This window comes from Ictalurus punctatus, chromosome 19, assembly GCF_001660625.3.
Source record: "Ictalurus punctatus breed USDA103 chromosome 19, Coco_2.0, whole genome shotgun sequence".
Classification (NCBI taxonomy): domain Eukaryota; kingdom Metazoa; phylum Chordata; class Actinopteri; order Siluriformes; family Ictaluridae; genus Ictalurus; species Ictalurus punctatus.
In genome coordinates this window covers 18,785,599-18,808,252 of record NC_030434.2, presented here as the reverse complement: position 1 = coordinate 18,808,252, position 22,654 = coordinate 18,785,599, and the positions used below count along the sequence as shown (strand labels likewise).

The 22,654-nt window shown below is 38.7% G+C and overlaps 2 protein-coding genes across 2 annotated transcripts; both read right to left on the bottom strand.

Annotated features, from left to right (window-relative positions):
* Nucleotides 1-1,414: 1,414 nt before the first annotated feature.
* Nucleotides 1,415-2,707, bottom strand: tnnt2c (troponin T2c, cardiac). The gene has a single exon (XM_047162362.2). The coding sequence runs from the start codon at nucleotides 2,592-2,594 to the stop codon at nucleotides 1,773-1,775; it is 822 nt and encodes a 273-aa protein (XP_047018318.1). The 5' UTR covers nucleotides 2,595-2,707; the 3' UTR covers nucleotides 1,415-1,772.
* Nucleotides 2,708-5,849: 3,142 nt separating this feature from the next.
* Nucleotides 5,850-22,355, bottom strand: cry1a (cryptochrome circadian regulator 1a). Its single transcript, XM_017494560.3, has 15 exons — nucleotides 22,165-22,355; nucleotides 21,453-21,683; nucleotides 16,542-16,650; nucleotides 14,991-15,133; nucleotides 14,641-14,825; nucleotides 13,881-13,969; nucleotides 13,565-13,705; nucleotides 13,119-13,430; nucleotides 12,461-12,612; nucleotides 12,147-12,349; nucleotides 11,224-11,331; nucleotides 10,355-10,450; nucleotides 7,316-7,393; nucleotides 7,001-7,108; nucleotides 5,850-6,586 (listed from the first exon to the last, which is right to left on the bottom strand). Exons 2-14 carry the CDS (start codon nucleotides 21,608-21,610, stop codon nucleotides 7,005-7,007), a joined length of 1,878 nt encoding a protein of 625 aa, XP_017350049.1. The 5' UTR covers nucleotides 21,611-21,683; nucleotides 22,165-22,355; the 3' UTR covers nucleotides 5,850-6,586; nucleotides 7,001-7,004.
* Nucleotides 22,356-22,654: the final 299 nt, after the last annotated feature.

Below are 22,654 nucleotides of genomic sequence, written 5' to 3'. Positions count from 1 at the left end.
ACAGGTCCCATTCTACCTGAGCTCCTCACCTGCCGGTTAGCCTGGACTCCGTTAAAGGAAGAACAGAAGTTTTTACAGACTGGTTTCATCTCCAATGTCTGTTAGTATGTTCTAACATTAAAAAACAGCTAACATATGAAGACCTAATACCAGCTAATACATACAGTGAAAGATAATCCTAATGCAGCTAATGAAGTTGTTCTGGCAGCTTTGCTAAAGTTTGTCTTAGTCTTTTCATTTATTACAAGTGTGTGTGTGTAGATAACAGATGTCTGATTATTTCTTAACTTTTTATGAAGGTACATTAATACTAGTTAAGGTATAAATACCTAATCCTAGCTAATATTTAGAACCCTATTATGAAGCAAAAACCATTAACCATCGAGAAAATATATATGTTGAGACACCTTTTTGTGTAGTTACTGTCCAACACAGCTTTAACATTTTGAACTGACCTCAGCTAGCAGTAGGAGAGATTCTTCATGTGTTTTGAATAAAAAATGGAAAACATTTAATCAAAAGCAAATAAAATGTTTAACTAATGTTTAATTGTTGCTAAAATCATCTTAAAAGTGGTCCTTGATTATGTATTTTAACATTCAATTTGATATGTGCTGTCGAGTTTGAGATAACACCGTGTCCGTGCAGGCATGCCTTACATTCCACCATGTAGATAAAGAAAATGTTGAGTGGACAAAACACTTAAACATAGCACCTTATAATAGCTACCTACGTTAAAGTGACAAAAGAATTTAAATGCATAGGAAACAAAACAGACAAAAAGCAACTCAACAACTATTTCATACAGTTGAGTGCAAAAGTTTGTATACCCTTAGGACAAAATGAAGAAGACAGAGAAAAGTCATTTATAGCAAAAAGACATTTGGTGTGTTTGGATTCACAGACGTTCCTTCTTTGTTCCAAGTAAGAAAATTGTAATATATAATGCTATTATTCATATATCATATATTATTCATATTTTATATAATATATATGTATATATATATATATATATATGTGTGTATATATATATGTATATGTATATATGTGTATATATGTGTATATATATAAAATGCTATTATTCAGCAATTTGCATCTCATTTGCTGTATTTGATTTTAATATTCTCCAATAGCTTGTATGCCCACACTTTGCCTTTATGACTGCCCCACAACCTCGTCCATTTTCTTTGAATAGCTCTTCCCCCAACAGCCCTCCCAACCACATGTTCTTCTAGAGATATCTGGTCTAACTCGGCCAGACAGTTAGATAGTTAGATGCCCATTCTTTTTGAAAAATGTCTGCTCTATCTATGGCAGAACTCCACTTTCTTATACTGCAGTTCTTTTTAACCTATTTTCCTATTAATTTTGCCTTATGTATTGCCTGTTATATATGCAAATTTCACATTTAACGTCTTGGAATTAGAAATTTTACTTTTTTTTTGTTGTTTTTTTTTTTGGAAATACATTTCAAAAGAGTGATACATTCTCCTTCCATTCAGACGCCATGGGGAGCGTAAACCTTTGCCCTCAATTGTATAAGTAATACAGACTAAACCAGGAACACACTTAGAACTGTAATCTTTAAAACATTGGATTTCTGTCAGTCTTGCATAAGTATGTAGTGTCAGCAAACATGGTCTTGATCTTTCTTACCAAAAGAATTCACTGTAAATCAAAGAGAAAATCAATAAAGTTAAACTGTGATGTGACCAAGAGTCTATGCCACCGCATCATATCATATCATATATATATTCCCTAATCCACATTATCTATTTCCAGGACTTCCTGGTGGTCTTGGTTGTCTTGCTGTATCTCTGATGGTCATTGACACGGTTGCGCAGCACATTGATATCATACTTCTGCCTCTTCAGCTTCTCACCCAGGTCAAACTTCTCAGCATGCAGCTGCTGCAGCCACTGCCAGAGATCTCGGGCCTTCTCAGCCAGTTTCTCCTGGTTAAGGTGGTCGATGTTGAGTGGCTTTCGGCGCTCCACGAGGGCCTTTCTCTTCTTCTCACGTTCTGTCAGCTTCTTGCCCTTCTTCTGTTCCACCTTCTGCAGGTAGCCTCCATAGCCCTTATTGGTGAGGAGTTTCTTCTTCTTGGCTTCCTCCTCAGCCCGGAGTTTGGCCACCTCCTCCTCACGCCGCGTCCTTTCCTCAGCCAAACGAGCCTGTCTCTCACGCTCCTGCTCGGTTCGAATGCGCTGCTGCTCTGCACGATCGGCACGTCTCCGTTCAATGCGGGTTTTCAGGGCTACCAGCTCCTCTTCCTCTTTCTGCCTGTTGGTAAAGTGTGCCTCGATGAGGCCCTGAAGCTCATTGTAGTCCTTCTCGACACGTTTACGATGGAGGTCATCAAAGTCCACCTTCTCTCCATCGGGCAGCTTGGGAGGGACAATGGCAGGGACAAAAAATTTTGGCTTAGGCTTGGAGTCTTCTTCCTGTTCTACCTGTACCTCATTTTCTTCCTCTGCTTCATTTTCGTCATCCTCTATTTGAGGGGCCTCCTCTACATTCTCCTCTTCCTCAACCTCTTCCTCTGCTTCCTCCTCCTCTTCATATTCCTCCACAATCTCCTCAGTGTCAGACATTGTAGCTATGCTGTGCCCTGTCTTTGAGAGAACAGAAGGTTGAGGAACAGCCTCAGCTCACCACTAACACCAACTGGAGATAAGAAGACTGAAGGGAGTGAGCTGTAGTACATGGACACCATGCACTTTTATAGAGTCCTCTTGGACCATGTGACCTCTCTTGAGTGAAACGCCTCAATCCTTGGGCTGTGAAGGGAGGTTTTCTGACAGATGCACAGAGAGCTATTTTCTTCTCTAGACCTTTTTCAGAATCTCTAGGACCTCTGGTATGCGCTTCCTACTAAATCTACCAAGTTCTTTTTTCAGTCACAAAACAGATGTACACATTTGTGCCTCATAATACCGTAGGTTCTCTTGCAAGTTGTTTGAATCAGGCAAGACACTGAGCTTATCTGTGGCCATAAGTAGTTCTTCCAATCCTAATAAGATTTGGCCCAACAAATATAAACATTCAATTATTGAGTCAGATTAATAATGTCTCATGATAACTTTTACAGTAAACATATTTATGAAAACATTTGTAATACTGTAGAACTTTAACGTTGTAATTTACTAATCTACCAGTTTGAATTCTTGTAGTTTAACCCCTAAAACTTACAGCGACTTCCAGAAATCAAACATTTGTTTCTCTTTAATAACAACACACCTTTCCTTTGAGTTTAATATGCAAGGGTGTTTACAAATTGGCAAATTGTACCAAGTACAGTGACTTGTATAACGCCTTACACAACATGAGGATATACAACATTCCTGCCGTCTGAGACACCAGTCTAAAACAGGACAGACAACAAGAATAATTGCACAACCTTAAGGTCTGCTTTAACTTCAGGCAATGATATCAGGAACACACACATGTTCTATTTATTTGTTTATTCAATCCAAAGATATCTTGAGTAGTTGAGGGTTAGGGCTCGTTTTTAAGGGGTCAACTTAAGCAGCTTAAACAGAAAAACCAAACGACCATAAATATATAACGATTGCATTAAGGACAAATGTGATTTGGGCAAGCAGGTGTGTTACTTGCTAGCTGATTTTGTATTAAGGTTCTCTCTCAGAAGTAATTCTCTTGAGTGTGAAAAAAGAACCCTGAAATAGCTATATAGTCTTGTATATGATCAGGTTATCATGGACCTATGTCATACAAAAAGCCCTTACTATTTGTCAGATATAAAGGTTGACTTGTTCTTAGAAAATGACTTCACAATTTGCAGAACGTTTGTGCATGAAGTGAGGACAGTTTGATGGTCCCTGAGAGCTGCAGTAGGAATGCATTCGGTTGTGGAAAGCTTTACTCCTTTTATGACAGTAAGGCTTCACGTTGGCACTTGTTTAATAAACTGCATCACAATATATGATCCTTGTGTTTGAAGTTTTGAACAGTGAAGTTTTCTTGACGTACGTTCGAATTCTCAGCATTATAATACTCAGTGGCCATTTTATTAAGTACCCATTTATAGATGCACTTTGTAGGTGTACTGCTGCTGACTGTAGACTAGCTGTTGTTATTTACAGTTTCTCAGCCCCACCTTTGTCCTGTCAATAAATGGAAAGGGACAACCATAGTACTAGATATTACCAGTGTATCATTCTCAACACAGCAGTAATACAGACATGACAGTGGCTTAGTAGTGTTTATCCGGAACAGCAGTTTTGCTACAAGACAATAAAATGGCCAGTGAGTGGATATACAGTAGCTTTATTACACTCCACAAATAGCTTCCTGTTATCAGGAGAAATCCAGTCAGACTCACACCATGCCTTTGTGTCATTTGCAAGTGGCAGGTGGTGGTTGCTTTTAAATCCAGCCTCTGTTAGTACGCAAGCAGTGAGGGACAGCTGTGGCTATCAATAGAAGCACTTGTGATAACAGATAAGAGCCAAAATTAACCAGTCCCCAGTTCCAGTAGTCCTACTACACATCATCCTGTACCTTCAAAAAAGGGCATTTCTATAGAACAGTGTGTCAACAGATATTTCATTTAATATCTGTTGAAATTTGATATTTGAGTCCATGATGCCATGTATACCAACAAAATGTCCAGGTCCTCTGGCAGAAAAACAGTCCCAAAACATTAAAGATCCACCACCATATTTAGCCATGGACATGAGGTACTTTTCCATATGGCTACCTCTCTGTGTACGCCAAAACCACCTCTGGTGTTTATTGGCAAAAAGCTCTATTTTGGTTTCATCTGACCATAGAACCCGATCCCATTTGAAATTCCAATAGTGTCTGGCAAACTGAAGATGCTTGAGTTGTTTTTGGATGAGAGTAGAGGCATTTTTTCCTGAAACCCTTCCAAACAGAACAGCTTGTGGTGATGTAGGTGACTTCGGATTGTAGTTTTGGAGACTTTCTGACCCCAAGATGCAACTAACTTCTGCAATTCTCCAGCTGTGATCCTTTGAGGTTTTTTTGGCCACTCGAACCATCCTCTTCACAGTGCGTTGAGACGATATAGACACACGTCCAATTCCAGGTTGATTCAGAACATTTCCAGTTGACTGGAACTTCTTAATTATTGCCCTGATGGTGGAAATGGCCATTTTCAATGCTTGTGCTATTTTCTTATAGCCACTTCCCATTTTGTGAAGCTCAACAACCTTTTGCCGCACATCACAGCTATATTCCTTGGTCTTACCCATTGTCATGAATGACTAAGGGAATTCAGTCTGTGTTCCCTCATAATTATACCCCTGTGAAACAGGAAGTCATGGTTGAACAATTTCCTGTTCCTAGTCACCCAGGTGTACTAAAAAAAAATTAAAATATCAATGGGAATATACTTCAAATATATATTTCGCATATGAATTCATAGGGGTGCCAATAATTGTTGCACACCTATATTTAATATATATATATATTTTATATCCATCAGAGCAGAGTATTTATGTGATTTTTTTTTTAACAAAATATAAAAAATTGAAACAAAAATTCACAGCCTTCATTGCTCATATTTACCAAGGGTGCCAATATTAATGGAGGCACTGTAGAAACAGATCAAAAGTATGAGGTTATAATTTTAATAAATAAATAAATAAATAAATGTTAGTGTTGGTAAATACTTCAGGACCTGTGGCTACAACAAAATTAAAGCCTTAACAGATCACCCCACCCAGTCATTGGCCATTTTCCTAAAACTGGACACCCAACCAGTTTTACTCCTTGCTACTGGATTTTCATAAAGGAAATGTGACTACACGTTGAAATTAATCCCGATACCCAGATTCGTGTTCCAGAGTAAAAGAGACCACTGCTATTTACACTGCATTTATTAAACAAGTGCACAAGTAGACAATTGGTACAAGGTGATGAATAAGATCCGTTTCAATTACGCAGATAAAACTACTCGAGAATACGCAGCTTAAGAAGGTTGATCGAGAAAAAGGAGAAGACAACATGTGAGCGAACAGCAGTGGTGTGAAACAGGTCAGAGAGAAAGGCAGAGGACGTGGGAGAGACGCAGACAGAGAGCAGCCTCAGTGTGTACAGTAAATGCAATCTACAAATGTTTTCAAAAAAAGAATTATAGCTGATACACAGTGATGATTTATATCAAAAATATATCAGTGAGTCTAAGACTAAATTAAAGAGAAAGCACATACAATAGCAAATATACAGTCTGTATGTGAGTATTAAACAAATTCTTATATACACCAAAGTTCTGTGCCAAGAGAAGTCCTAACACTCACTGAGATCAGAACATTGTCAGGGGCAATCGATTTTTTTCTTTCTTCAAAAGTTGGCCAGAGTGCCGGCGTCAGCTTGGGTGTAGTCCAAGTGATAATGTGAGGGAGTGTGTACATAAAGTATCATGCACTCCTGGGGAAAAAAAAAACAACAACACCCTGATTCCCCTTAATTAGCTTTAAATGTGTATATATATTTAATCACTCGTTTTAACATACACACACACAACAATCAGTGTATGTGCGTGTCAGTGATGACAGATCTTCAGTTTTTCCAGGACACTATGGTCACATGTGAGAACCTGTTTAGACACACACAGATACAAAATGATTTCAGGAAACTTTCTTTTGTTGTAGGCAATAAGATATTCATTATATCAAATAATAATAATAAAAATAAAAAAGGATTGCATAGAAAGATGTAGCTCAAAGAAAAGTTTTTATGACATTGTCTTAATTTGTTTAATGATACAATGTAGGAAAAAAGCACTGATAATTATCTTGAGGGTAACAAGGTTTACTTTGTTAGACTGGCGACTTGTTAAGCCATATTTACAATCAAACAGTGCAACACAAGTTAAATTAAAATGAACCTCTGATCCATGATTAACCCGAACCTATTTTAATGCTTGATGATGAAAGCTACCCCATGTCCTGCAGTCTGTAAATCAAAACTAAATAGTAGCATACAGTAAGTATAAATAAATAAAACAAACCTGTTTAAGGACTGTGCTGTCTCTGGAATTTTGAGACTGTGGTATGGCCAGAGTTCTCGCTGTGACGTTTCCCAGAGGTCTGTACAGTGCTGGAGTGATGTCCCCGCCCTGGGAAGGGGACAAAGGCATTTTGGACATGATCTATACCCAAGTTCTTCTCAGAAAATAAGAGATCCAGGCTTAACAGCTACAGCTTTTATATACATGATCTGAAAAGGCTACAAATATCCCTTTATTTCAATACAAAAAAAAACAAAAAAAAAAAAAACACACAAGCAAATAGCTAAACTAAATTTACTCGCTAGAAGTCATTACCTTGCTGTAACACAGGGCCAGGAATCTGCTGAGCTTCCTGTCTGTAACACACCATCCCACTACTGCTTCCTGAATAGCCTACAGACATTAAGCATCATGAGTTACAGGCATGCTGCACAATTTGGTGAGCTCCCAACTTCCACACAGACTGAGTGTCCAAAAGGACTGCGGCACGCCAGGGACTCCCAGCAATATTGTCCATAACTTACTGACATCTTAGTCATGTTTGCAGTGGGTTTACCCTCACTGACTTTGAATGAGCAGGCGTACATATAGCAGGTGCTTCTAATAGACACTTATCCAGTCGGCCAATCATGTCACAGCAGCACAACGCATCAAAGCGTGCAGATACAGGTCAAAAGCTTCAGGTAATGTTCACATCAAACACCAGAATGTGATCTCAGGGACAGGGTTGTTGGTGCCAGATGAGCTGGGTTGAGTATTTCAGAAACTGCTGATTCAGGATTTAAATGCACAACAGCCACTAGAGTTTACACAGAGTGGTACAAAAAACACATCCAGTGAGTTCTGTGGGCGGTTCCGTGGGCGGTTCCGTGGGCGGTTCTGCCTTGGGCGGCTGTGGCTCAGGTGGTAGAGCGGGTTGTCCACTAATCGCAGGGTTAGCGGTTCAATCCCCGGCCCACATGACTCAACTTGTGGGCAAGACACTGAACCTCACATTGCTCCAAATGGCAGGTTAGAGCCTTGAGTGTGTGTGAGAATTGGTGAATGAGAGACGGTGTAAACCGTGTATGCTAACCCGGCTTTTATACTTCGCAGCAAATAAACAAAAGGTCACAGATATGACAATATAATTTTTGTTTAATAGAACATTCTGGCTTTGTGAAACATACCTTAAACAAGTTAAATTAAATGATTTTAATTAATGGCATATTTTATTCAAGATCAAGTAGAGGGATGAAAAAAAAAAAACAAAACAAAAAAATTCACAATTAGTGCTTTGATGCTCCTCCTTGGGCTTTTATGACGGTCTGAATTCTTTGAGGCGTGGACTTCACTAATAAAAAACAACATTCTCCATCAAGCTGGTTTAAACTTTCTCGAATAATGGTTGACAGATCAGTTTTGCAGGCTGGAGCCTTATCATGGACCAATTTTTTAAATTTCCAATATAAATTTTCAATCAGATAGGGATCCAGACTGTTTGCTGGCCGTGTCATTGAGCTGATCTGCCTTTCCTGAAGAAAAGCTTTAACACACTTTGCTCTGTGGCGAGATGCATTATCATCCTGAAAAATGACTTCATCACCAAACCCATTTTCTATCAATGGAATTAGAAAAGTGCCCAGAATTTCAGTGTACACCTGTGCATTGACTGTGGAGGTCTCCCCTGGTCCTTTTACCTGACATGCAACCCCATATCATTAATGAGTGGGGAAAATTGATTTTCTTCAGACAGTCATCTTTATGTGTTTCATTAGAACAGCGCCAGACAAAACTTCCAGCATCGTCTCCTTGGCCAATGCAGATTCATGATTCATCACTGAATATCACTTTCATCCAATCATCCACACTCCATGACTGCTTCTCTTTAGCCCACTGTAACCCTGTTTTCTTCTGTTTAGGTGTTAGTGCTGGTTTTCGTTTGGCTTTTCTATACGTAAATCCCATTTCATTCAGCAGATTTCTTACAGTTCTGTCACAAACATTGACTCTTGTTTCCACCCATCTGTTTGTTTTGTTGCACATTTTCTATTTGCAAGACATATTGCTTCGAGTTTTCCATCCTGACGTTTTGAAGTCTTCCTTGGTCTACCCGTATGTTTTACTTTTATAACCTTCCCATTTTGTTTATACTTACACTGCATTTTAGACACAGCCAACTGGGAACAACCAACATCTTTTACCACACTTCATGCTGGATTTCCTTCTAGAAGGAGTTTTTTAATCCTTTCCTTTGTTTGGCCATGTTTTCTTTCAAAAAGTCTAAGGTTAAGGTCTGTAAGCACTCTTTAACTACAAACTAATTTACATTTTTAGATTTGTGCTGGTATTTGTTTTAGAAATGCAAATTACAAGGTGATTCCATAATTTTTTGCTCAACATTGAATGATTTCATAAATTTTTTTCCTCCAATTGATGGGGGGGGCATTAATTAAAATAATTAAATGTAACTTGTTTTAGGTATGTTTCACAAAGCCAGAATGTTCAACTATTAAACAAAAATAGTTTTGTGTCATTGTTTATTTGCTACGATGTGTTTATATAAAAAAATTAAATAAATAAAAAATAAAAAATAAAAAAAAAAAGCCAGGTGAACATCCTCCAAGTGTAGTGATTCCATAATTTTTGCCAGGGGTTGTATATAAGTGCAGACCATTTACCATCTTATTGATGAGAGAGGACGGAAGAAATTGGACATGGTTTGATCAGCCAGAAAGGCTCTGGTAACTCAAATAAGCACTCTTTACAAGTGTGGTGAGCAGAAAAGCATCTCAGAAGGCACAATATGGTGAACCTTTTGCCGGCTGAACTACAACAACAGAAGATTAAGGGTTCCACCAAAAAGGGGAATCTGAGGCTACAGTGGGCACAGGTTCAACATTGCTCTGTCTTTTTCTGTCCAGTTTTGATTCCTAACATTATTTCTGCATTTTCCCCATTTCTTCACTCAGAATGGGACAAACAAATGTGATCTCAGTGACATGGCCACGGCATGGAAATTGGTGCCATAACAAATAATTGTTTGACCTGTATCCACATGATTTTATGCACTGCCCCGACAAGACCTGCACTTACGGCATTTGGCAGACGCCCGTATCAAGAGCGACTTGCACATCTCTCAATTATTCAACTAAGCAGTTGAGGGTTAAGGGCCTTGTTCAAGGGCCCAGCATTGGCAGCTTGGTGGTGCTGGGATTTGAACTCGCCACCTTCTGATCAGACGTTCTAGGTCTTAACCAGTGAGCCACGACTGCCCTAAGACCGGCTTAATGGATAATTCCATCAACAAACAGGTGTACAGGTGCTCCTAATAAAGTAGTTGGTGAGTGTGTGTGAATATGAATGTGTGTGTACCTTGTTGTGTGTTGCAGCCGGGCTGTGTGTCTCCTTGAGAATACACCATCATGCCACTGGGCCACTCCCCCTTAGAGTTAGCAGGCATCTGGTATCCTAAAGTAAAGCCAAGACTAGTCAGAGAACCAAGCTACATGTTCATATGGACTTAAGTTCTTTATTCTTTTAGTTATAACTAAATAAATATGAATTATGGGTTATATTGCACGTAACAAAAAACAGATGAGTCAGTTCATACTGTTATGCAAATTCTTCCTTTTTCAACTGAAATACGCTGACAATCACAAAGACGTCATACCTGTAATGCCCCAATGGTAATATTTGTATGATACCATACTCTTGTTTTTTTTTTTTTAATGTAATCATTAAACATCAAGCAAAGTTTGAATGAAATACAATTAAACACTATTCAAAAAACAGCTGAATTTGCTGATATCAATGCACTCATTCTAATAAGTTAGTTTGTATTGCACCAGCTCAGTATATGGTGGACACCCCACATAGTGCAAGACTACTAATAAACAGTTATCATTGATATGGTGGAGCTTTATTATGTAAGGAGAAGTTTATTTAATATTTATGGAAGAAGTCTCCATTGTCAGCGCTTTGTAACAATAAGTGTTACACCATGGGAAAGTTGGGAAGGCTGGTGACATGCAACAGCAGCTTTATGACTAGTGAAGGCAATACTGAGATCACTTGATTTACACTGAAAGGAAGGACATTCTGTTGAAGTGAGAAGAAAGGCAGTACTATTTGCATGTACAAGATTAAGATTAAAAAGTAATCACAGCTTTAGATTCCCTGTGCTTTTAAATAATGTGTTAAGCAAAAGATTTGCAAGTAGGCATCAGGCCATAAAAATATACCGGAGGATGCAGGAGTGTCCTGGGTGGCATCCGAAGTGGGAATTCCCATCATGTTTGTGGAGTTTTCCCCATTCCCGTTAGGGTTAGATGGCACCATCGCCAGCAGTCCTAAAAGAGACAGGACTTGATTAGGTCATAGTACAGCAACATTTTAGCTCTTTTTGAAATGTTCTTCCTGTAACATTAATGTGGCATAACTCAAAGTTTATATACCATCAAGTTATCCTAATAACAGAGCAGGGAAACCAAAAAGTGAAAGAGATTTAGAAAAATTATGTAGAAATATTATTCTGATATTATAGCTTCATCATTAATATATTTAGCTAACCAAACCTTTGCACTTACATGTATCTAACAAAAGACACACTCACACACACAGTCAAAAGTTTGGAGACACTCGACTGAAATGTCTCTCATGATCTTAAAAACTTTTTGATCTGAAGGTGTTTGATTAAATGTTTGAAATCGGGGTTGTAGACAAAAACATTCATTTCTTTCATTAGAAAACTAACATTTTATTTACAAAAAAATATTTTTTTTATTTATTTATTTTTTTAAACGGACGACTCAGAGTGAAATATTCCGAAAAGCAGTCGATAAGAGTCCAGCATAGGTGTGAACTCCTTTAATAATGTTTAAAAGGCATCTCAGGGAAATTCCTCAAGAAATCGGTCGAGAAAACATTCTAGCCTAAAAGGGGGTCTAGTTTGAAGAAGCTAAAATATTAAATTATTTTGATCCATTTTCGATTTTTTATCAGAACATAATTCCCATCGTTCCACGTGTTACTCCAGAGTTTTGATTACTTTATTATTATTCTGTGGAGATGTGGAGAAAAAATAAAGAATGAGTGTGTCTAAACTTTTGACTGGTAGTGTATGTATATTATATTATAATTTTATACATGCACAGACGAGACTTACCCAGTCCACGGTAACAGGACAGCTGCTGGTAGATCTGCTTCATGCGCTCTATGTTGAGACGGCTGGCCTCTGCATGGTGCACCATGGGCTTCGGGTAGTGCACACCAATCACACACTTGGCCGACTTCTGCACGTGTTCTGGCGCGTTCCACGGGTCATAGATGTATTTGGCAGGAAATCCTCTCAGCACAGGTAAATACCGTCTACATGAATACATTAAGAAGCAGATTGGTACCATAAGCCCCACGTTAAGAAACAAATGATTCAAAATCTCTCTTTGCAGACACTACAAGATTACAAGTAATCCAACCCACCGTATGTAGTCCCCATTGGGGTCGGTGCGGCGGCCGAAGCCCACTGGACAGTAACAGTGGAAGAACTGCTGGAAGAAGGAGCTGCAGGAGAGCCACATCCAGCTGCCTGCGTTCACACTCCAGTCTGCATCCAGCAACAGCTCCTCAAACACCTGGTACCATAACAGTGTTGTGTGTTGTATTGCAGCAATGACATGAGGTTGCACAGACACCTACTGTGTAAAGCATGCAACTACACCACATGAGCTCACATGTTCTTGGTCTTTAATTTTCTTGTATTTTAAATTTTTCCGTAAAGCAAGGATGTTGAAAATAATGGATGCAATATACGACGTTAATGGTGTGATTAACGTGTGTAAATGTCAATGATGTACTTCGATAATCCCAAAATATAGCAAGAAACTCAGAGCCATAACCTCAGATAGTGGAAAAGAAATGTACTATTGATATGTAGTACTTTATTAAAATCTCAAAATTTGACGCTGTAACCATGGCTAATTTAAAGGTTTCAACGGAGGTGAATGCTTATGAAATCACAACAAACAAAATACAGTGAGCAATTTTGTTTTCATTCATGACTTATAATCCAAATTATGTCTCGGTGAGGCGTCCATGGACAATCAGTAAACAAACGATTAGTTTGTTAAGGGCATGGTACCTTCATGCCCTCCTCCCAGCTGACCCACAAGTCTCCACGTGTTAGGAAGCAGGCCACGGCGTGGCGCGCCAGGTGGTGGATCCACCCCTCCTGCCTCAGCTGTGTCATGATGGCGTCGATCCAGGGGAAGCCTGTCCTGCCCTCGGCCCACTTGGCCAGTGCCTCTGGGTTGCGGTCCCATGGGATCTGAACACATATGGGGTTGCCCTCCATTTTATCGAAGCGAGGGTTGTTGGTGGCGGCCGTGTAGAAGAACTCTCGCCACAGCAGCTGGCCGTAGAGTGAGAGAGGTGGTGAGCTGTTCTTCTTCACCTGAGAGACACAGATAGGAGAGAAACAACGCATGGATTAGTGTGACTCCAGAAGTGAACTGAGAGTGAGGCGCCAAGTTCAGAACTCATTAGTCTCAGTTTTAATCGACGTATAATGGATATACAAGTTTTTACCTTCCTGTACAAGTCGGTGAGTTTGAAGTAGAAAAGTCGACACGAGAGGCAGCCAAACCTTAAATAAGGACTGAGGCCAGTAGGACTAGCCAACAGTGAGTTGGCGTTCATTCTGGGACGCTCAAAGTTGGCCACCCATGCCTGGAAGCATAGATTTGGATTAGTGACTATTAGTAAAATTAAGCAGAGGAAAAAATATATACACACACATGTATGTGACTGGTAAAGTAAGTAAGTAAGTAAGTAAGTAAGTAAGTAAGTAAGTAAATAAATAAATAAATAAATAACATGGTTTAATCAGTAAAGCATTTCTGACCTTTCTCTCCAGGTGCCTCTCGAGCCGTGTAAGGGCCTCAGTCTCGCCCCCGGGCCAGACAGCTGAGGACAGCCCCTCTGTGTCGAAACCTGAACACACCAATCAAACCTCTGAGCATTTACACTTATGCATCATGATACAGCAGAGGATCTCAGAAAATAGCTTAAAACTTTTTTTGCATGAAGAGGATTCTTGGAAAAAAAAAATAGCAGATGTTTATCTTCAGGTCCACTGTGACCCTAAACAGGATAAAGTAGTTAATGAAGAGGAATGAATGAATGAAAGAATTTCAATGCACTGCAATACCACATTTGTAGTTTTACTCATTTGGATTGATTGACAGTTCTATATGAAATATTTATGCATAACCAGTAAGACCTGATTATGATCTTTTGCTCATACTTCAAGGTTTTACTTATATATATATATATATATATATATATATATATATATATATATATATATATATATATATATATATATATATTTATATTTATATACATATATACACACACACACACATATATATACACACATATGCACACACACACACACACACACACACACACACACACCCTTAATAAAAATATATTGCTTTTGCTAAGCTCACCAGTGCTTTCTTGCTTTATTTATTTATTCAAAGAATTCTGGCATCGGAAACGCACTGTAAATGCTGAATCGAGTCAAGATGTTTCTCAAGCTCTTGTGTGCAAGACAAACAGCTGTAAACGGCAAGTGAATAATAATACAAGAAACACACCAAGCTCCTCCAGGGAAGGAACACCAAACTTCTCGTCATGATCATCAGACAGAGGAGTGGTGCAGGAGCCCATGACTTCTGCTGTGATGGCCTCGGCAGGGGTCTCCACCGCGTCCATCCTGCTGATGAGGGTCTGGAAGCGCTTGTAGGTGAGTGGAGACTGGCCACCGTTGAGCTCTATGATCCTGACAGAGCAAGAGAGAAGAGTGAAAAGAGAAAGTGAGCGAATAGAAGATGGAATGCAGGAACAATACTGTAAAAAAAAAAGGAACGGATATAGTTCTTTAATCACTTTCCAATAGAACAATGTGATCGTTGTGGTAGTGAGAGATGTTTGGCGGGGTACATACTTGTCCAGATCGTAGAGCGTGTGCGAGATCCGTACCGTCACCTCCACTCCGGCCTCACTGGCCAGCTTCTTAATGGCTGCATCTCGCTCCTTTCCAAACGGCTCAGAGTCATACTCATAAGACAGCCGGCTGATGTTCCACTCCTGAGTGCGGATCAAGAGAACATTATTAGCATTAACAAGACAAACTATGCCGTGTGTGTGTGTGTAGTACAGACAGTAATCTCAAGTGAAACCAAATTTGTAAACTGTTTGTAGAAAAACGGGAAGATAGACTGGAACTGCTTAAAAAAGAAAGATAATCTGTAGCTTTAGCTTCATGAGCTGGTTCTAGGAGTAATAAGAAGAACAGGTGAACTTAAAAAGAAAATGTGCTGTAGTGGACATTTTAGCATTTCATCCAGGTTGTCCACACCAAAGCAGCGTAGACTAAATGGATTAACCATTACATTCACTGGGAGCGCAAAAAAAATGTGAATATGCCTTGAACAAATGAAGAGAACAAAGAAATTTAATTTATAAAGATACTTGGCGTGTTAGCTTTCACAAATGTTCTTTCATGACCACAAATGACCAAAAAAAAAAAGGCCAAACAGTCCATGTCAAGATATTAATAGTCCAAAAACCAAAATGATGTCAGTCCAAAAGTTTACATCTCCCATTCTAAAAGTTATGCAGGTATTTTTGGTAATTCTTTACATTAAGGTTCCCTTAAGTGACATTATTACTGCATTAGCAAAGCACAAACATTAATAAATCATAAGTCATGTTAAAGAAAAAAACAAAGTAAGTTAACACATTATTTGATGTTTGATTTAATGTTAATGAAATACACATACTCTGACTAATGTTTTTTCACTTTATGACTAAACACAAGTCCACATAAATTAACAGAAATTGAATTACATCATTAAAAATGTATTATTATTATTGCTTGCTTTCCAGCCCCAATTTAGCCAGTAAACAACTGCAAATGTGTTAAGAAAGGTGTTGGCTCATGTTGGTCATTGCGGGCTTATTTGGTTTATTATTATTTAAAAAAATGAAAAAGGAAAAAAAACAAAACAAAAAAAAAAAAACAGTTAATACATATTTCATATTTTAGTTACTTTGTTGGTCACATGGTGTATTAATGCAGAAGGTCAAAATTTCTTCATGTTAACTAATGCATTGAACAGCATCTGTTAAGGGAACCTTAATGTAAAGTATTACTATATATTTCAAATGACTTACATACACAATAACCTTATATAATAAGTTAGAACTGCACAATCATTCTGATATTCAACCTTGCCAGACCGCTTGGCCAGTCTTTGCAGATTCTTATTAATGCATCCGTTATAAATCCATTATAAATCTGCCATTATAGAACAGGCCTGGAAACAATTTATTTTGTTGTTTATTTTTATTGTGTTTTGAATTGCTGTTGTGTTGCAGAACATTCTCACACATTGTTCAAAAAGCATGAGGTATGCTAACTTTTGCACTCAATTGTACACACAAATACTAGCATAATTAGGAAGTTATATGCGTGTAAGAAATGTTGTGGTACCTTGAAGAGCCTGGGGAACACATCGGTGGGCTGGCCCCGGATTACGAACAAGCGGGAGTTGAGTTTGCGGAGGCTGGCGTCCAAGTCCTCCAAACACTGTAGTAAAAACCTGCGGAATATAAAATAATATATATAATAGTTATCCAGGAAGTCTATTGGATACTAAACATTCACATCTAAAAATAAAGTTATCATGAAACACTGAAACTAGTAGCACTAAAGATTCTGTGTTTAAGAAGTTGACTAATGATACCACAGTGAGTAATACTACATCAGCATCAGGCTAACTGAAATTTGAAGGATCTGGAGATTCTGTATGGAGGAATGGTCTTTGATCCCTTGCCATGTATTCTCCAACCTCATCAGGCATTATAGGGAAAGACTCAGAGCTGTTATCTTGGCAAAGGGAGGTAGCACAAAGTAGTAACTACAAGGGTACCAATAATTGTTGCACACCTATATTTAACCCCCAAAAAATTGTTGATAAACCTGTGTTGTGTATGCAATTGTTTGATATCCGTGAGAACAGAGTATTTATTTATTTATTTTTATTTATTTTATTTTTTTTGGGGGGGGTTAACAAAAGACCAAAAGGTTAAACAATAAAGACACTTTTTCACAGCCTTCTTTGCTCATATTAATACATAAAAAGGTACTTGCTCAAATTGGCCTATTTTACCTTGTCGTGTGTACCATTTACCTGGATCTTTTTCAGCATTTACAAAAACAATCTACTCCCTAAGTGTCTTGGTATAGCTAAAACCCATCTACTATACAATTGTGTGCTTGTATGAAGACACATGACAATTAAATCTCTCACAGTCCTCCACTTTTCCACACTGAACATTGTTTTGAGCCAACTTCAGCCTCAAATCTGCATTTAAATTTCACCCTATAGTAATCTTCCAGTTACTAGCAAGGAACCTTTCAGACTGTTGCAATGATAATCCTTTGCAAAAATGATTTTCCAATAATGAACCACACACAGACAGACAATTAATATGTTGAATATAATGGCAATTAAAACCAGAAGGCTAGACAGAGAGACAAACATTTGCTGATCGCCAAGCCCCATTACATAAACTCTTCCACAAGCTAAGATGGTTGCTGTAGGTCATGCTTCATTAGGACTTCTGACCAACTGTAAACTGTAAAGAAAGTCATTATCGGTGACTCAGGTGTTTGCTAATGCTAGCATGCGTATGACGTCATGCGCAGTTGCCTAGGAAGCGGCTTATACTTCCGGTTAGTAACAAAAACCGCTAGTGTTTATATTTGAGATGATATTACCTTTCTAAAATCCACACACTAGACGGTAGAGTGCAGAGTGCATAATGTAAGTGTATAGTACGTCATTTGGGACACAACTTTAGTATTTACTCTCCAAAGCGTGTTTTCTGAACCGAGGTAACATAATGAGTAAGTGTGTCCCATGCCGCACGCAGACTGACTAATTGATAATGAGATTCGTTGACAATGATTTTCATAATCGATTATTATCGATTTTATCAATTAGTTGTTGCAGCTCTAATGCATACACAAATATGAACACACAAAGAAGAGGACTGATCACTGTGTTAAAACTCCTGTTGCCCACACTAACCAGAGAATAGTTTCTAACCGAGTGACACCCACAGGCACAAGTCAGAGGCGTGTATTATGGCTGTTGCCAGGTAACAGTCTCAGTAGTCGCCTGTATTATCCTGGTAATAACTGGGTACACTGGCAGTTTGAAAACATGGTGGGTGAGAGTAAACCAGAGAAATAAATGTCTTACTTGCACATATTGCTCATTTTTCTAACTAATTCTGAAGCACAGCAGTAACACACCTATTAAAATTGTGGCACAACTTTCTGGTGTTCATTCACTTCTTTAAGGAACATCATTTCATTCAACCTCATCCCATAGCTTCGTTACACTTCAGGATTATTGGCACCCAAGAAGAAAACAACATGAGCAACAATTAATCTATACAATGAGCACTATTGTCCGCTTTGGACCTTCCGCACAGTTTTATTTTAATACGATATTAAACATATTATACCTCCACAATTAACATATTTGAAGCCTCCCATGAAGAGAATAAATGCACTGTCTTCTGGTAATGCTCAACAAGGTTAGAGACACTTGTAGAGGACTTTAGACACTCCTTCATACAGAACTTTTAGCTTTGTGCACATTCCCTATTTAATTCAGACTACATATTTTCCTGATTGAGACTGGCCATTTCTGTGCTGATCTGGATGTTTGTTGGGGTCATGATCTTTTTTTTTTTTTTTTTTTTAAATCTCTCCCATTTCCTCCTCAATTTGGTTATCTGCTTCACACTTATCAGAAGAAACATGTGTTGGCCTCGACCCTTGCCGTTTAGTAGCTGTTGCATGATGGGGACGACGTGGCTGATTGTCACCTCCATCATAAAACAGCTACCAACCAGCAAGGGTAAAGCCTAACGTGTGCTTCCTTTGATACACATAAAGCCAGCTAACAAGATATATTTTTTTGACCTGTTGTGTCACAGAGACACAACACTCAGAGGAAAACACCATCTGTCCTCTTCACAAATGACTGTAGCATTGTCAGGGTTAAAACTTGTAATTTCCAGATGAAGGCTCCAACCACAGCCATGTTTTAACATCTGGGCAGAGCCAACCAGGTTTAGTATGCTCAGTATGCTTATGTGTCCACTTCTCCAGACTTTTAAACTTTTTAGTACATCTATAACAGGGTATTAAGTGACATCAATCAACAGTCACCAAAAAAACAACAACAACAAAAACAAACAACTGCGAAATCCTGTACTTACTGTCATGCAAAAACAGTACAGCATGTCTAAGCTTGCTGTGATCCCAGTGTTTTGAGGTCTGTCTACACACACTACTCATTTAAAGCTCAGACATTTTCTGTATCATTATGGTAGAGATTAAGAAGAGACCACTAACACACTCAGGAGGATAGAAAGATGATGATTACCACATATAGAATATAAATGTTTTATTTTTATTCAGTTTTCAGAAAGATTATTTTTTTAAATTATTAATTTAAGTGTAAGTACAGATTTTAGATTTGTCAACATTATCATATGCCTTAAGAGTTTTTCATCTACACTGAAAGAGATCAACTGGGCATTAGTAGTTTATAAGTATTGCTTATTCACCAAATACACTCCTACTACTACTGATACTACTAAGCAGAAGAAGAAGAATTCTTAGTGCAATTCTTAGGACTTAGAAAGTATGTGAAGTACTTCTCCTTAGATATTTTTTATAGAAACATATCCTGTCCTGTTCAATTAGGTAGGATTATAGGATGTATGACCGATACGGCTGCCATTACTATTGCCCCATAATGTCACACTGACCTACTTTTGCAGCTTATACAATAGACGCACAAGGGCACCGAGTGCCACGATGCCACAATCGTGATGTTATATCATCAAGATACATAACAAGAGTCATCAACCACACCCACGCTCACACGTGACCTAACAAAATCTCTGGAAGCTTCTGGAAGAGCCAGCTTTAAAAACACAGACAACTGAAATAATTTAAGCATTGTAAAATGATCAATGATAATCTCTTAATGTGGCTCCTAATATGATTTTAGTAAAAAAGCATGTTAGTACATTTGTCTCAATCATCACATTATCAAATTATAGTCAAACTTGTTGGTGTGTGGTACAGCCAGAGTTAAACGATTCCAAAGACCCAGACAGTGAGTGTTATTTTTGTTGCAGTAAAATTCAGAATTAAAACACTTACAAATTAATAATATAAAGCTAGTCAGGGTAGTTTTTTTTATTGGTTATGACAGGCAAATAAATAAATGAGAGGGGTCCAAATCTTTTCTTTTACTGGAGCATCTGCATGCAGTCTGCATGTAGTCTACATTCAGCCAGATGCTCAGTGTTGCCATCTTAGTGACTTCATTGCTAGACTTAGAGACTTTATTTTCAATAACATAGTAACAAATTTAACAACTTAGCGACTGTCCTGCCACTTGATACAACTCTCCAGCTCACGCAGCTGCTACAAGTTGAGTGAGCAGGTTCTGTCGACTGACCATCAGTTGCGCAAAGCCTGACCGAGCTGCGCAAAGCCTGACCGAGCTGCGCAAAGCCTGACTGAGCTGCGCTTGCGTGAGCCGTAGTTCCCAACGACCAATTGCTGATTACCATTGTTCAACGACCAATCACTGAGCACTATTGTTTCCCCAACAACCAACCACTGATCACCATTGTTCCCAAGGACCAATTATTGATGGCTGTTTGTCTATCCGCACACTTCTTCGCTTTAAGCTCTCTTCTTGGACATATTTAGAAGTAACAGAAGTGAGTTATTCCATATATAGATAGTTGATTTTACTCTATTTTGTAAATACTTAAATAGTTTATTTGTGGTGCCATGACCAAAGACTATCTTTCATTACCATAAACCGTTACCATTATTGGTCCTTAATGGTATCCACTAGTCATAACAAGCCACCAAAAGAAGGCAACACATTACCAGTAGAGACCCACAAGGGCCATTACAGTTTCCACTAAAACCAATATACAATTCCCATTATAACCATTAAAACCAGTACAAATTCTATGAGGGTTTCTACTGCGGGGTTTTTCCAGGATGGTTGCTCTATAAGAAATAAATTACAATCTATTACTTTATATTATGATAAAACTCTATTCTATTTTAAGTCTCTCCAGAAAATCTTCATGTAACACGATCATTCATATGCATATCAGAGCATGATTCAATGAATATGCAAATTCGTTTATGATGTCATCTGGTGACTCCTGAAAACAAATAGCAAGACTGCAGACGGCTACAAACCATACACACATATCTTGCACACTGACAAACTTCTGGTGACAAATCGTCAACTCAGAAGGTACACATAGCTCCTATACATACCTCCACCTGCTGATCCCGACATTGGACGATCCCGCAAACCAGGGATCGAGGATGTACACACAGCGCACAGTGTCCGCTCCCCGGATCGACTCTTTGAGGGAAGGATTGTCGTGGAGCCGTAAGCCCTTCCTGAACCAGTGGATTGTATTTACGACCATTACTTCACCGGATAACCCCTTTAAAATTCACTGCTTCAGGTGCCAGACTTCCCACAAATCTCTCTGCAGCTCTCTGTGTAGTCCCAAAAAAGTGTGACGTGGGAAAAGTTATGAATAAAATCACTTATGGTTTATGCAAATAAAAGTCTAAAAGAAGTGCTAAATTCTTCAAGAGAATGAAATTATCCTTGCTCTAACAAAACGCTTTCCATCCTGTCAAAGCTTTTAAACACCGGCCTCAAGTGAACCATTTGGCTAGAAGTGCGTAGAACAGGCGCGCGGCTGTATACACGGCGGGCTTTAGGACCGTGCTGTGCACTGTACTCCCTGTTGTATAACTTGTTTTTTTTTCCCCCACTGATTCGCAAAAATTAAAAACAAAACGTCAGTAAATGCGACAACAGACGACCAGTTCGTCTCAGTAGATGATCATAAACAAATTAATTTATTTTGTGTGTTCAGCTGCTCGAAATCCTCGCGCTCTCTCTTCGTCAGCACGCACTCCAAAACGGTAACGGTTATGTAAATATTAATATTCGCAAAACACTCCGTACCGACGCTCCAGGCCGCTTGATCTAGGTCTCCAACGTACCACTGACAGAATAAATATCCATCTAAACAATTTCAGCGTGTGTTCCTATATCGAGTCCACTTATAAAACGTTTTTTCCCCTCGTAGCACGTAGAAGCTCGAGCGCACTTTTACCCATGTAACTCATTCGCTCCACCCAGACTACCGCGCACGTGGACCGAACCGCTTGTGATTGGCTATGACGCAATTGATCCCAAAGTCACGTTCTTCTAGTGTGATTGTTTTAATCCGCTGTGTTTTCCTAGATAAAATTATCAATACACTCCCAGAACAACTAATAAAATGACAAAATAAAACTGGTTTAATACACAGTACTGCAAATATTACAACATGATAAATGTATATGTTTTGACGCTCCATCAACAGCATCAGAAATGGTGACGCTCGCTGTAGCGAAAGTACCCGGATGAGCACATGATATCGGGCATGAACGAAGACGGAAGCACTATTGTG